The sequence below is a fragment of the Elaeis guineensis genome, chromosome 1 (genome assembly GCF_000442705.2).
Source record: "Elaeis guineensis isolate ETL-2024a chromosome 1, EG11, whole genome shotgun sequence".
NCBI lineage: Eukaryota > Viridiplantae > Streptophyta > Magnoliopsida > Arecales > Arecaceae > Elaeis > Elaeis guineensis.
In genome coordinates this window covers 141,804,649-141,819,591 of record NC_025993.2, presented here as the reverse complement: position 1 = coordinate 141,819,591, position 14,943 = coordinate 141,804,649, and the positions used below count along the sequence as shown (strand labels likewise).

Here is a 14,943-nt window from a genome sequence, read left to right as displayed (position 1 = left end):
GAAGAAGATGGAGAAAGAAGGAGAGAGAAAATAAAAACTAGATATTTTTGTTATTTTAAAAAAAATTATTAATAAAAATAAATGATTGGAGTATATGGAAATATATCGATGAAAGATCTATTTGATATTTTTTAAATATAAAAAATTAAAATTAAAAAATATTTTTTTAATTTTTTTTAAATAAAAAATTTCAAATAATTAGACTTATTTATTGAAGAAAATTCGGCCCATCTGGCCGAACCCTAAGATGGCACATCTTCCCTCTCGACGGTGATATGCCTCACGCGGACTCCTGGCAGGATCGGAAAGGCCGAAAAAATTGCAGCTAGCTGGGTCGATTGATGCTTCGAGGGGCAGCAGCGCAGGTGGGCTTTCTTCCGATTCCGATACCGGTTAGCCCATCGCCAATCCGACCATCTTAGTCCTGATAAATCCCGTCTCTCCGAACAGCAATTTGAAGGAGAGAAAAAGAGGTAGAGAGGGCCGATAGAAATACAGAAGAACGGAAAAAGTTAGTGGTGGAAATGGGCGGTAGCGGCGGCGGAGAAAGGACGCCGGAGGGTTCGGAGGAGCAGCAGAAGCGATCGGAGATCTACACGTACGAGGCGCCGTGGCACATCTACGCGATGAACTGGAGCGTCCGGCGGGACAAGAAGTACCGGCTCGCCATAGCGAGCCTCCTGGAGCAGTACCCGAACCGCGTGGAGATCGTCCAGCTCGACGACTCCACCGGCGAGATCCGCTGCGACCCGGCCCTCTCCTTCGAGCACCCTTACCCCCCGACCAAGACCATGTTCGTCCCCGACCGCGAGTGCCTCCGCCCCGACCTCCTCGCCACCTCCGCCGACTTCCTCCGCATCTGGCGCATATCGTCGGATGACGAAGGCGACGACGAGAACAACAAGAAGAGCAATTCGTCCTCCAAGTCGTCGTCGTCGCGCGTTGAGCTCCGGTCCCTCCTCAACGGCAACCGCAACTCCGAGTTCTGCGGGCCCCTGACCTCCTTCGACTGGAACGAGGCGGAGCCGCGCCGCGTGGGCACCTCCTCCATCGACACCACTTGCACCATCTGGGACATCGAGCGCGAGGCCGTCGACACCCAGCTCATTGCCCACGATAAGGAGGTCTACGACATCGCCTGGGGCGGCGTCGGCGTCTTCGCCTCCGTCTCCGCCGACGGCTCCGTCCGCGTCTTCGACCTCCGCGACAAGGAGCACTCCACCATCATCTACGAGTCGGCCGACCCCCCCGACACCCCGCTCGTCCGCCTTGGCTGGAACAAGCAGGATCCCCGCTACATGGCCACCATCATCATGGACTCCGCCAAGGTCGTCGTCCTCGACATCCGCTTCCCCACCCTCCCCGTCGTCGAGCTCCACCGCCACCAGGCCAGCGTCAACGCCATCGCCTGGGCCCCCCACAGCTCTTGCCACATCTGCACTGCCGGGGACGACTCCCAGGCCCTCATCTGGGACCTCTCCTCCATGGGCACCACCGGAGGCAGCGCCTCGGGTGGAGGTGGCCAGCAGCCTGCTTCCGCCGCCGACGGCGGCCTCGACCCCATACTCGCCTACACCGCCGGGGCCGAGATCGAGCAGCTGCAGTGGTCCTCCACCCAGCCCGACTGGGTTGCCATCGCCTTCTCCACCAAGCTCCAGATACTCAGAGTTTGAGAGAGAGACACACAGAGGAACAAAGAAAGGTTCATCTATCTATTGACCACTGTTATCATCTCACCATCTGTTTACTGATGTCAGGGATTTCTCACCTTCATTACTCATCTGCTCCAGATGGGATAAAATAGAACGATGGTTTCTTACTTGATTTAGATTAGGGATGAGCCATAGGCCAGCTTGGTTGCTTCTCTGCTGTCAAGATCTGATCTTGCGATCTTGCTTGCTTGTGGTCTGATGTGTAATTTGTTTAGCTGATGACATTGCTTGTTCTTAGAAGTACATCTAAAGTTACCATTGATTATCCCGGAAATATCAGTAGATTATAAATTAAGATTCGTGCAAAGGGCTGTCTATTGGGAATACTGCATTTTCCTAAAGATGGTTTGGGATGGAACTGCTTGATCATGCACCTTCTGTATGTTGACTTAGTAACAACATCAATTTATTGTGTCTTCGCATCTTTCATGCTGAGATTCATGTCAAGGACTCCCCCTTTGGTTTATATTCTATATTTTTTCCCCACTGCTTTTTATTTTTATCTGTGATTTTGCATCTTGTATATTGCCTCTGGTGCACTCAAATATTCTCGGCCTATCAGTTTGATATAAATTCTTTTGGATTGTTAGTTCCTAGGGATTTCTTTAGTTAGGTTATGAATGGAAATCGACTTGACATGGTGGTTATTCCTTCCCCATAATCTGGTACTTTTCATGTGGTGGTTAGGGCCACCGGACTAAAGATTGTATACATACATTCGTTTGCCGCTAAGTAAGAAGTGAGGTATTAGGCAAAAAGTTATGCTACTGAAAGTTGCTGGTATATGAGGCTGCAGTTGGTTATATACAAGTTGTCCTTGGCATTCATACTATATTTCCTGGAGTGTTGTTATGAAGTTCAGAGTGCTTCGAAAGTCAACATTGGTGTTGTCATAATTGTTCTTCCTCAAGCCTAGTATTTCTCGTAGGGGGCAGATTGCCACTTATGCATTGTGGGTTTAATTGGAGGAGAGATGATCATAGTAAGAAGTTGTTGGTGCACATGCTTAACGAAAGTGGTTTGTCACCTAGGGGTGGGGCATTAGAGTATTATTCTAACAAGTAACATCTCATAGTTCCCTCATCTCAAAGGACTTGACTTCGCAAATAGAGAAGAAGATTCATTAGTGTGAAGTCAACTATTTGGATCAGGTGGTGAAATTATGTCAATAGAATTAACGGAGTCCTTGTTGACTAAGGGATGGTTCATAAACTTAAGTTGTTCTCCAAAGTTTTGGTACTAAGATTGTTTCCAACAGATGATGCATCCCTTGGTTAGGCTTTTTATCTTATATAGGGGTACTTTTGATGATGTGATGCTTAATATGCACTCATCTATTCTTCGAGCTCAAAATGTTGTGTTTTTAATACAATAGATTTTATTGTATGTAATTAATCTGATGATTGATGGCAAAGGTTGATTCATGGTTTGACCCAGTCCTAGTGCGTGTATTGGTTGCAATTGGATCGGTACAACATCGAAACATGGAGGTTCTAACAGACAATATAATATGGTGTGTCCCAATATTGTTATATCAAGACTTCGTTTTCTTTTTTTTTTTCTTTTGTTTGTTTTTTAATGCTTTTGTGTTCTTTAGGGTTTTCTGTTTAGGATTTGCTGAGGTTTTTTTGGCATGGTATTCCCTATTTTTTGAGGTTCGGCCATTTTCAGTGGCAAAATAAAAAGGTGAGAAAGGATACTGTTGAGATATATGGAGGATTTTAGCTTTGAGGAGGCTAGATATATAATTCTCTTCCTCTTTTTCCTTTCTTTCTTTCTTCCTCTTTCCTTTGTGTTCAAAAGTGACAACAAAAAAAAAATGCCAAGGGGCCTTATGAGATAGCTAGTTATGATCACAACTGAATCGTCTGGTTCTTGTCCCACTTGATACCAACTGGTACTGGGCAATATCAACCAAGATTGACCAGTTTTGAGGCAGTGTGAATCAAAACATCTGATTGATCACTGGCCTTATCCAGGATGCCTAGTTTGGACTGGTACTGACTTGTTCCTCAAACCATGGGCTGGTTGCAATGGCAGTTGGTTTTATTTAATATGCACTCTAGTTTTGGGAATTAGGCGAATTTGTAATTGATGACATATAATGTATTGGTTTGGAGAACTCAATTGTACATTTTTATAGTGATTGGGGCTTATCTCAATGATTATACCTCTCTACTTAGCAACCAGATATTTTGGATTTGAGTCTGGGGTAATTGGGTTTGAGTCTTGGGTGGTGCATCACCAAATATTTGAATTTGGGTGATTATGAAGTGTATCATTTATGATGATATCAATTACAACCGAAGGGGAGGTCTTAGCTTTGTAGGTTTATAAAGAACTTCAGTTTAACAAGGAGTTCCATTATTGCAATATAACATGATGGTCTAGGATATAGTAGTGCTCCATATTGCATGCTTGAACATATCCTATAAGTATTAGATAGTAATACTTGTATAGCTAGAATATGTGGCAAACATTAGTTTTAAATGCTATGTTTCTTGGAAAATAGAAAAAAGATGCTGGATACTTGTAGGAATGGATTTCTTTGGACATTATGGGTTGGCCCATTTGGTGACTTATATACAAGGTTGTGAGCTGGTATGTTTGAGGGATTAAACCTTGTTTGGTGATGATTGGATTAAACTGTCAATATGGTTGAATCCAAGATTCACCGTCTTGGTATCAGACCTCGGATCGGTCAGCCAATTCGATATACCCCTAAACTATTCTGTGCTGGACCCAAACTGACACAATAGAAAAGGGGAGAGGGAGAAGGAAAGAGAGGCAAAGAGTGAGATGAAAGGGGAGGAAAATAAAAGAGGAAGAAACAGCCTCCGAAGGCCATTGAAGGGCCGCCAGGGCTACCATTGTCGTGGTCGAGGTAGTGGGCATCGTCCCAATCTAACACAGCAGAGAACGGGAGAGAAGGAAAGAGAGAGAGAAGGGGAAGGAAGAAAAGGTAGAGGGAGAAATGGCTTCCAATGGCTGTCAAAGGATCATCGAGGCCACCACTACAACGACCGAGGCAGTGAGCGTCATCTTGATTCAACACAACAAAGAGGGGGAGAGAGAGAAGGAAAGAGAGGAAAAAGAGAGAGAGAAAGGGAGAGAAGGAAAGGAAGAGGGAGAAACGGCCTCTAGCGGGGCGTCGAGGCCACTGCTAGCACTACTGAGGTAGTGAGCTTCCGTTCGATTGAAACATGAACTTTGATTCTTGTTATATTTTTTATTTTGATTTTATCAGACGAAGTCGACAACTTCGTTGTCCACTTCCCTACTATTATTATTTTTTTACAATTTTAAAATAAAAAATAATAGGAAAGTTGGCAATGTGTGACAAAATCAAAATAAAAAACGAAATAGAGGTTGAAGTCTCTATTTCGATTGAATGGAGGCCCACCACCTCAACAGTGTTGGCGGTCGACTCAGTTTCCCATCGAAAGCTATTTCTCCCTCTCTGTTTCCTTCCCTCCCCTTGTCTTTCTTTTCTCTCTTGCTTTCTCCTCTCCCCCTCTCTATTGTGTTGGATCAGGACGATGCCCACCACCTCGACTGCAACAATGGTGGCCCTATAGACGGCCTCGAAAGGCTATTTCTTTCTTTTCCTTTCCTTCCCTCTTTCCTCTCTTTCCTTCTCCCTCCCCCGGTTCCTTGTTGGTGTCTTGTTTTTAAGGCTGGAAGTGTTACAGTTCAGCACATCCCGAACTAGAGGTTCCGTCAACCTTGGTTGAATCTATACTTCAGTTGCTCTCACAAGCTCGGCAATTCAAAGAGGCATAGCTTGTTTCATTATTTTTCTTCGTCAGCAAATAAGATTTTTTTTTTTTTTTTTGAGGGTGGGTGGGGAGGGGGGATTGGACCAACTTAGTGTTTGTTATCTGCTGTATTGTATTGTCTCTATCCTCTATTCAATCTTGAGGTAACTTCGTTTATGGGTGAGAATATCTAACCAAAATCAGACCATTTTTTGGTTGCCCTTGATGACTATGGATTGCACTTTTGCTAATAATTGGAGTTGACATTTCATTTGAATCCAAATATGAATCTTGATCTTTTAGGGTCTCATTTGAGATATTGAAAAAAAATGGGAGAAGAAGTTGCTTCATGGAAAATGTATAACTCATTTTTTGTAGGGCCAATGAGGATTCTCAGCAGGCATATTAGTTGGTGGCATGTTATATGTAAACCAAGAATAGAAATGGACTGGCATTATATGTTTAAAAGGGATATGCTTGGACCAGTGCTGTAAAGATATGATTTTGATCATGAACACTGAGGGAAAATTAGTTTATCTTGAAGGTGGTGTTGAATAACAATGGCAGCTTGTTAAATTGCTAGATAGCGTTGGTCAGTTGATCTATGGACTGGAATTGTAGCCTAATGCAAATTTTCTTGGAGGAAATGTTGTTATTCCTCAAACCTGAGGATATAATGTGCAACATGGGAAATGAACGAACGTTCTTCTTAGAGTAAATCTTTGGAGTCTCTTGACTAGAAGTTTGATGGTTGCAGTCTATTAGGCTCTCAGATGAGAGGGTTAATTAGATTATTATCTTCGGAAAGAGAGGGTTAATTAGATTATTGTCTTCAGAAAGAACTTCAGATGAGAGGGTTAATTGAAAAGAAGTATATGTTTTATTCTTCCCAACAATGTAATGGACGTTGTCTTTAATTCCTGAGGGAAGAGTCTGGACCTAGAAGTCACATTTTCAGTCTTGTCCTGTCCACCAAGGCCCTTAAAGAGCTTAGTTTTAGAGAGAGTTGTTGGTCAGAAAACAACCTTGTATGAGCTTTTGGCTTGTGATTGTTACAAAAGGTACATCCTCCAAAATGACATTTGTCTGTGTATTTGTATCATATGAAAAAGGGACACAGAACTGGCTAGCCTCCTTTTAGTTATCAGCTCAATATATGAGTTTGCTACAGTCTGAGTAATAAATGCATATTGGATGTTTTTGAATAAAATTTCAAGGAATATCCATTTGGATGTCATTAAGTTGCAGTTTTAGATGTTGGACTGTTGTAAAATTTGGGAGAAAAGGAAAGAAGCTTTCTTTAGATCTTTTTCAAATTGTCAAGCAAGTGTTATCCAGAAGTCTTCGGTTCCCACCCTCTTGCAAGGAGGTTAGGTTCCATAGATTGCCGTGGGTCTGTTTCTGTAGTAAATTGAATATCATGAAGTATGACATCTTGAGGTTAATTTTATAAAATTTTATAGCTCGCTGGAGCGAGCTATCTGGCATTGACAGAATAATGAAGGGATCATAATGCTGTAATCGAGGTTTGAGGTTTTGGCCATCAGTTCTGATGAACCAAATCAAAACTGACCCTTAAAACTCAATTATCTTCAAGCTAGTGGCTGGTTTCAGCCCAATTTCTTTTGTGTTTGACCAGTTCTGGCCAAAACTGGTTGCAGATGTATGTTTACCTATTAAATTGGTATGTAGTTTCAACTTAGACTGTTTCTTCAATTCTTCAAGTAGGTTTGGCTAAATGGTCTTTTTCTAATTATTTTTAATTTCCTTAATTCAAGTTTTGGTTACTTTCTTATGGATGACAACAAAATCTAACATGTGAGAAGCAATTTCTTATAAAGAAACATGAATTTTTGTCATTTTTAAGAATGTTGGAAGCATTTAGGAGTTTGATTCTAAGATATCCAGGAGAAAATGTCTCCCAGATGCAGGAGGATTTTTTGGGGCTTTTTAGAAAATTTAAGGTAGGAGACAAGCGGTTTTTGTGGTGAACAAGCTCCATGAGCAGTGCATTTACAAGATCTTGGTTTTGCTAGATCTTAAATCTTGCAAGCATCTAAATGGGGCAAATATTATTGAAGTCTTTTTCTCATAACTTTGGTTACCTTTGCTGCCTGTTTTCTGGTTTTTTGAACCTAAAAACTGAAAATTTGTTTCCATCTTCTCCTAAATTTTTAAAAGCATTAACATATTTGGTATGGTTGATTGTTTTGAAACTATAAACTTCTACAAATGCTGGTGATGCTGGTGGCGCTGGCAGTATGACTGCTGTGGTGGTAGCGGTGGCAGCAAGGTTAAACAAAACTTGTTTCCCTTATCAAGAAAAGTGAGTCAATAGCTTTCTCCTTTTGCGAAAACAGGACTGGATTTTTTTAAAAGCAAACCATAAATATTTCTCTATAAAACTTTCTCTTTTTTTTTTGTCTTGGTTTCATATTTAGTAATTTAAATTGCAAACCAAAAAAATGCAGTCATCCCAAATAGGGCCTTATTTATACATCCTGTGCTAATATTTGATACTTAATATGATGGTAAATATTATATCAAGTTCATGTCCATATGTTGTTTTATGTTAATATATTCTATTTCTATAGATATTTTCATTTTTAGTGGTTAATAATTTGATGGTCATCTACCAATTTAATGCAATATAATTTTTTAATACTTTCATTGTTTTTTTGAAGATCTTGTAATTTCACATAGTTTTGAACTATCAATTTGAGAACACAAAACCTGAAAGCCAGAGATTTTAAACAATACAATATGCTCAAATTTATGTGTACATGTTTCTATTTGTCTTATTTTATTTTCCTCCCATTTTTCCATTTTTTTATGTTTTCTTCTAACTTTTGATTGCAACATCAAAACTTGTGTCAAAAACTGTCAAAACTGAAACTTGCTTGGCTTGACCCGAAGTGAGTTTTTGAACCTTGAACTGATCTTTTGGTAATCTGTAGGCCAACAGGTTGGAGGGCATTGAACAAAGTCTAGGAATACAGTGGAAAAGTTCATCTTACCATGATAATTCTATTTTAGAGAGTGACTTGCAATTTTTTGCTAGGGAAGATTGCATTTTCTTCCTTCAAACCTGTCATGGTGCTACTTAACAAATTCTAGTGCCTATGAAGGACAAGGAGGCGAGAAGTTGAATGCTTGTTCTTGTCCGCCTTCTGGTGTTTGTGGTGGTTATTTCATTACCTTAATGACATCAATGAACTATCAAAAACTTATGGCAAATCTCTTATGGTTATGAATAGTAATGGATTCTAAAGGTCTGGTTGTGCTTTTATGCCCTACGGAGTTCATTTAAAGGGGTGCTTGGTTCACAACCGGAATCGGAATAGCTTAGAATTGGAATCGAAATAACCAAATCCCCCAAAGTGCTTGGTTCATGACCGAAATAGGAATTGAAATCGGAATGGAACTTCTCCCAACCAAATGGTTGGAATGGGAGTTACCCATTCCCATTCCGATTCCAGATCTTCACTCCCCCCACCCAAGCACCCCCTTAAATGCACTGCCCAAAGTCAAATGGGAATTCTGGCAATTTTATTTCTTGGGGAATGGGCCAGTTATCAGCTTTGCTGAGGAGGTTAGGATGTTATGTCTACAGTTATTAAAAATATGTTGGTGATGCGGCGGACAGGGAAGCTATTCATTTTATCCAACATTATAGAACTAAAAGACTCTGCTCTTCCTGCACCCTTTCTTTCTTTGATTTGGTAAATTTGATTTTTACGTGGGAAGAAAATTATAGACTATGAATTGTAGCTGCATATTGTTTCTTTGTCCAACAAGGATCATAGCTACTTAAACATTATAAGATTGTTCCATTGTAAGTGAGCTGTTTTACTTTGAAATACTAAATGTTTTCACAGATATTATTTTTCTGTAAAATATGTCATTATATATGTGAATTAAAAAAGATCTGTTTCAGATGAGTCTTTTTCATAGTATCATCTTGGTACTCAGTCATTCAAGTCATTTGTTCTTGCTGTCGTTGGTTCTGTTCAAAAAAATCTGAAGTTCAGTGGAAACTTGTGCTTGAACTATTGATTTGTTAGTTGGATTGTTTGAGATTGGCAGGATTTTGGAAATGGTGATTGAGGGCATTTTTTTACTTGCTAGCATCATATAGCAGCATGGAGAAATTTTTCCGTAGCAAGAAATTCTTCAATCTGTGTTATCCTTTTTATTGGCAGTGAATGTACTAGGTGAATCCTTTGTACTTCTTTAACAATAAGATTTAACCTGTCATTTATCTATGTTTTGATAATTTATGTAGGGCGTTCATGATAATCTGTTTATGGCAGGTTATGATAATCTATGTATATCTATTATTGATGATGGTCTATTTACAGCATTGAATTAGCTTGTGGAATGTTATAACTTAGACTACGGAATCTCTGCATGCAGTTTAATAAATCCTCATTCATTATCATAGAAATAAGTCATTGTAGCTTGAACTTTTGATACCATATGTCACTTTTATATATATGTTGCTCTCTCTTGATAGCTTCAAGATGGGGGTGCTTAATTTTATCATTAGTGAGCCAGTGAATGAATTAGGCCTTGTTCGGTATTGTTGTAGGTAATAGAGCTTTTGTTTGTAGTAGACAGTGGAACTTTCACCAGTTAAGCTTTTAATGAAGAATTGTTTACTATTTAGTAACAACATTTCCGAAATGATATAAAAATTTAACATACGTTTGGTGATTGAGTTGAGAAAATACTTTTAATATCAAAAGATGATAATAAAGAATATTGCATCATGCTTTCGATCATCAAAATATGTGTATATCAAAAACTGTTTTTATAAAATATTTTTAAAAATAGTTAGGTTCAAGTATGCTTTATGCAAATAATTTTTAACTTGGATTCGAGTTATGATTTTGCATAACTCAAGTAGACTTTTGTTCAGAAAATCCAAGTTGGAGCTTTTCCGTAGTAAATACTTCCAGCTTTTGAAAGGGACAGAAAGTTGTTTCATAATTTTTGCTACATATCTCAAATCATCCAAAAAGCTTTCTGACCTACATCCAAAGGAGCTTTCTGTCCTACATGAACTGGTGCAGACAACCTAACCAGAACAGAAGGTCCCCCCGGATGGTAGTTGACTAAAATCTAAGATATGGTGAGCCTGCACACCACATGGAAGTGGCGCTGCACTCGATCAGACCAGAAATGGTGGTCCCCGATTAGATGGCATCTGAATAAAGTCTGTGAAAGTAGTTGTGGCCAGTCGGAGAGATAACCAATCTCTTTTATGGAATCGGTTTCATGTTTTGTGCATCTATTGCTTGCTCTATTATTCTGAGCCTTTTGCAGCCAATCAAAACGAATGAAGAAAGTTTACTTGTTGAACATTTTTTTTGTGAATGTGGAAAAGAGACTGACCATTTCCCACATGAAGTGGATGGGAGATTATTTAACAGAAAAATGCACCATCCAAAGCATTTGATGCGTGTTAAATGATTTGCTGACGAGACAGACCATATGAAAAGCTTAGTGCATTCATCCATCAAAGAGACCTTAGCGTTACCTAAGTGGTGGCCCTGGATTCAAGTCTAAAGAAGTGTTCCCCAAATATTTCGCTCTAGATAGTTATAATAAGAAGAAAGCGGCGAGGAGAGGTGGGCACTTCCCAGGGTGGGACTCCCTCCTATACTCAGAAGACAAAATCGATCATTAAATGTTCTATACAAAAAAAACGTTAGGTCCTCTTGATGAATGTAATCATATACAAGATGGTGAGCCATGATCTTAACCACTTGTGGCCAGTTGGTGGCCAGAAGAAACGTAAAGAAGAAGCTCTCTTCTATAAAGTACCAAACTGTAGGAACTTGTATCACATGACAAGGTTGCTTCATTTGATAATGAGCAAAGGGAGCAAATAAGGGGGAGTTCCAGGTCTGCCCCATTAGGCTAGGGGAAAGGGGGCGAAGACCAGTGCAAAAGCGGTGATCATACAAAATTTCAGAAGCTTGAGGGCGCGTTGAACCCTTGACGACAAGCCTGATCGAGGCTGTAAATGGTAGAGAAACGATTTTTGAAGACTTGAGTGGTGTGTTGTCTGGGTTAAATAGGAATAATTGGCAACAAAATTGAGAAACGAACAAAATAAGACTCCGAGGAAGCCAAATGAATAACTTCAAACAGAAATAAATTTGGTCAGTCAGTAAACTGTCCGATATCCCTTTGATTTCATCCTCCATATTCTGTACACCTCGGGCTATTCAATCTCCAAGCAGTCACCAGTAATCCTTGCACGAGCAGGATCCATCCTGAAAATGATGGAAACGATTTGCATCACGCATGATGATCATCCTGTTGCAGACTTGTGAGATGAATTTGAAAGCCACATGGCAGTCATTGCATATCCGCAGATTCTTGGTAATTCTGATGGGTAACCCATCCTGTAATCTCATAATGCCGTAGGCAACCGCCAGCTTCTCGCTATGGAGTTTGAGAATGTGCTCCTTGTCTTCCTCCTCCACATCATGCAAAACACATGACCCATCAGGCACATATCCTTTCATCTTCATCTCGGCAATCAAACCTTCAATCTTTCCATATATCTTTACATGCTCTGGATGGAACTGATCGGCTGTATGGAATCCATGAACTTCTCTACCAAACTCCAACACACTAAAAGCTGCTGGTTTCTTCAACCCTCTGTCTCTCATGGCTTCTCTCACCTTTCCAACTTCATGCCATCTGGTCGATGCAGCATATACATTCGACATCAGCACGTGGTACCCAGTGTGTTCAGGCTCGAGGCAGAGCAGTCTTTTAGCTGCTAGTTCCCCTAACTTCATGTTGCCATGGATTCTACAGGCACCTAGAAGGGCCCCCCCACACGGCATCATTCGGTTCCGATGGCATTTCCGCAATCAGATCAAATGCCTCATCCAGAAGCCCTGCTCGGCCAAGGAGGTCGACCATGCATGCATAGTGCTTGGCCATGGGCAGCATGGTGAGCTCCTTCATGCTGTCGAAGACTTCCCTGCCTTCCTCCACAAGACCAGCATGGCTACAAGCGGATAGAAGCGATGTGAAGGTAATATCATCCGGCTGAATTCCTTGGGCACGCATTTGTTGGTAGAGTTTGAGTGCTTCCCTTCCATGACCATGCAGGCCATATGCAGAGATCATAACATTCCATGAGCTGGCATCTTTCGTGCTCGTACGGTTATCATGGAACATCTGCACCGCAGAGTCCATATCCCCGCACTTGGCATACATGTCCGCGAGTGAATTCCACAGCAATGTATTGATGTCCACTTTCCAACTAACGATCAAACTATGGACTTGTTTGGCAAGGTGAAGGGACCCCAGGTGAGAGCACACTGAGATGAGAGCCAGGGCTGTCACCATATTGGATTCAGGCCCATGCACCCGCATCTGTTCAAAGAGTAACAGAGCATCAGAAGCATTGCCATTCTGGCTGTAACCGGAGATCATTGAATTCCATGATATGTCATCTCTTTCCTTCATTCCATCAAAAACCAGACGTGCACTTTTAACATCGCCACAATTTGAATACATGGCGATGAGGGAATTCCCCACTTCAACATGCCCACGGAATCCATTCCGGATAACATGGGTGTGAAGCGACCGAGCCGTTTTGATATCTCCCAGCTGGGCAATCGCCGAGGCAACGCTGATGGCCGTGACCTGATCCCCACCAATACCCTGTGCTTGCATCTGACGGAAAAGCAGCAGCGATTCCTGAGGGTGCGTGGACTGCTCATAAGCTGTGATCATTGTCGTCCAGCTCACGATGTCCTTCTCTAGCATTCCATCAAAAACCTGGCACCCATCGTCTATCTCACCACATTTAGCATACATATCCACCAATGCCGCCTGCACGAAGATGTCCAAATCAAAACCGGTCTTCAGGGCCTCGCAGTGGAGACCTCTCCCTCTTCGAAGCCGAAGCATGGGTTTTGATGCGCATGCCTTGAGAACAAACGGAAACGTATAGTTGTTTGGCGGGATGCCCGTCGGGCGCATGAAAGAATAAAGATGGAGTGCCTCGTCGACGTGGCCGGAAGTGGCATAGACCCTGATGATGGTGTTCCATAGGAAGGACCTGTTCGCGTGAACAGCGTCGAAGAGGGCGCGGGCACGGTCCAAGAGGCCGAATTTGGAGTAGTTCACAATGATCTGGGCGCTCAGGTGAGGACTGTGTTGGAGGAGACCGGTCGTGGCGAGATTTGAATGTATCTGTTCGAGCGAGTACAGGTTATTGCATGAGCGGAGGTGAAGATCGTAGAAAGCTGAAACCAAAGAGGAGTTGGTAGAGATTTTTCTGTCGAAGGTTTTTGGTGACAGAACACTGCAAGAGCGAAATGGGAATACGAACAGAGTAGGCTGGTTCTCTGGGAGGTGGAGTCTGGAGGAGTGGAATAATAGACGGTAGCAACCGTGCATTCCTTTAAAATTCGAGTTTCAACGCCTGAGGCAGAGAAAATATAAGCGCATCCCCCGTTCCACATTATTCTATTTAATTATATCATTGGAACCATCTTCTCTTCAGTCGCCAGATGAGAATGAAATGCATCCTGTGTCGGATCGCCCGTTTCTCTTGAGGGAGGGGATTGGCTTGCTATAAGTTTCCGAGATCAATTCATCAAACTTCAATAATTCCGTAGAGCTAGAACTTGAAGCTCACATGCACCTTCCATTTGGCTTGTCTTGCAAAATTTAGCCTGCAAATACCTTGTAGGATCAGCTCATAGGTGCCAATGCAGAGAAAGGAGCTCTCATCTTCAAATTAAGCTGCAAAACTCACACGCTGCTGAAGTCATATATATGCGAGCACCAACCACATATCTTGTTCCCATAGAACGGCAACTTATCCAGAATATGCCGGTCCAAGATCCAGAACAATCTCAAATAAATCATGAAAAATAGTGGAAGAAAAAAAATTTGGTAAAAAAAAATAAATTTATTCAAAAGATTATAAATGCCAAAACAACGAGTTTGACTCTTATAAAGAAGCCTCATGCCTGTGCAAGACATCTTTCCTCACAAAAAAGAATTCTCTATAATTCTTTATGCAACTCTTTCCTCTTATTAATAAATCACACTCTCACTTTCCCACTCCCAGATAAAAATATCAACATTTACTACTAAAATGTGAAAACATCGCATCCCACTTCAACTAAAAAACAAACTCAAATATATTAAGCCTACGACTCAATCTAACTAAAATAAGCCAACGCTAAAAGACAAATTATTCCAACTATAATTGGAATAAGAAGTATAGATAAACTAGAAATGAAAAGCACGATCAATGGGCCTCAAAAAGTTTCCTATAGGCTTTATTGAGCGTGCTTTGAGTTAGCAAGCCCCAGAGAGCCAAAAGTAGACCTTCTCTCCAAAATGGAGGAGAAGGTCCCCAAGCTACTATGCACATTTTATTTGCGTGTGAATGTAGATCAATAAGTCAAACCACATAAATATTG

At 41.3% G+C, this 14,943-nt stretch overlaps 2 protein-coding genes across 2 annotated transcripts; one reads left to right on the top strand and one right to left on the bottom strand.

Moving 5' to 3' along the window:
- Nucleotides 1–242: 242 nt before the first annotated feature.
- Nucleotides 243–2,151, top strand: LOC105060345 (WD repeat-containing protein LWD1). Its single transcript, XM_073242400.1, has one exon. The coding sequence runs from the start codon at nucleotides 525–527 to the stop codon at nucleotides 1,671–1,673; it is 1,149 nt and encodes a 382-aa protein (XP_073098501.1). The 5' UTR covers nucleotides 243–524; the 3' UTR covers nucleotides 1,674–2,151.
- A 9,440-nt stretch (nucleotides 2,152–11,591) lies between these two features.
- On the bottom strand, nucleotides 11,592–14,471 carry LOC105060346 (pentatricopeptide repeat-containing protein At2g01510, mitochondrial-like). The gene is given in 2 exon segments (XM_010944009.4): nucleotides 11,592–12,324; nucleotides 12,326–14,471. Coding segments are annotated over 2 exon segments (2,184 nt in total). The 5' UTR covers nucleotides 13,907–14,471; the 3' UTR covers nucleotides 11,592–11,721.
- Between the last annotated feature and the right edge of the window lie 472 nt (nucleotides 14,472–14,943).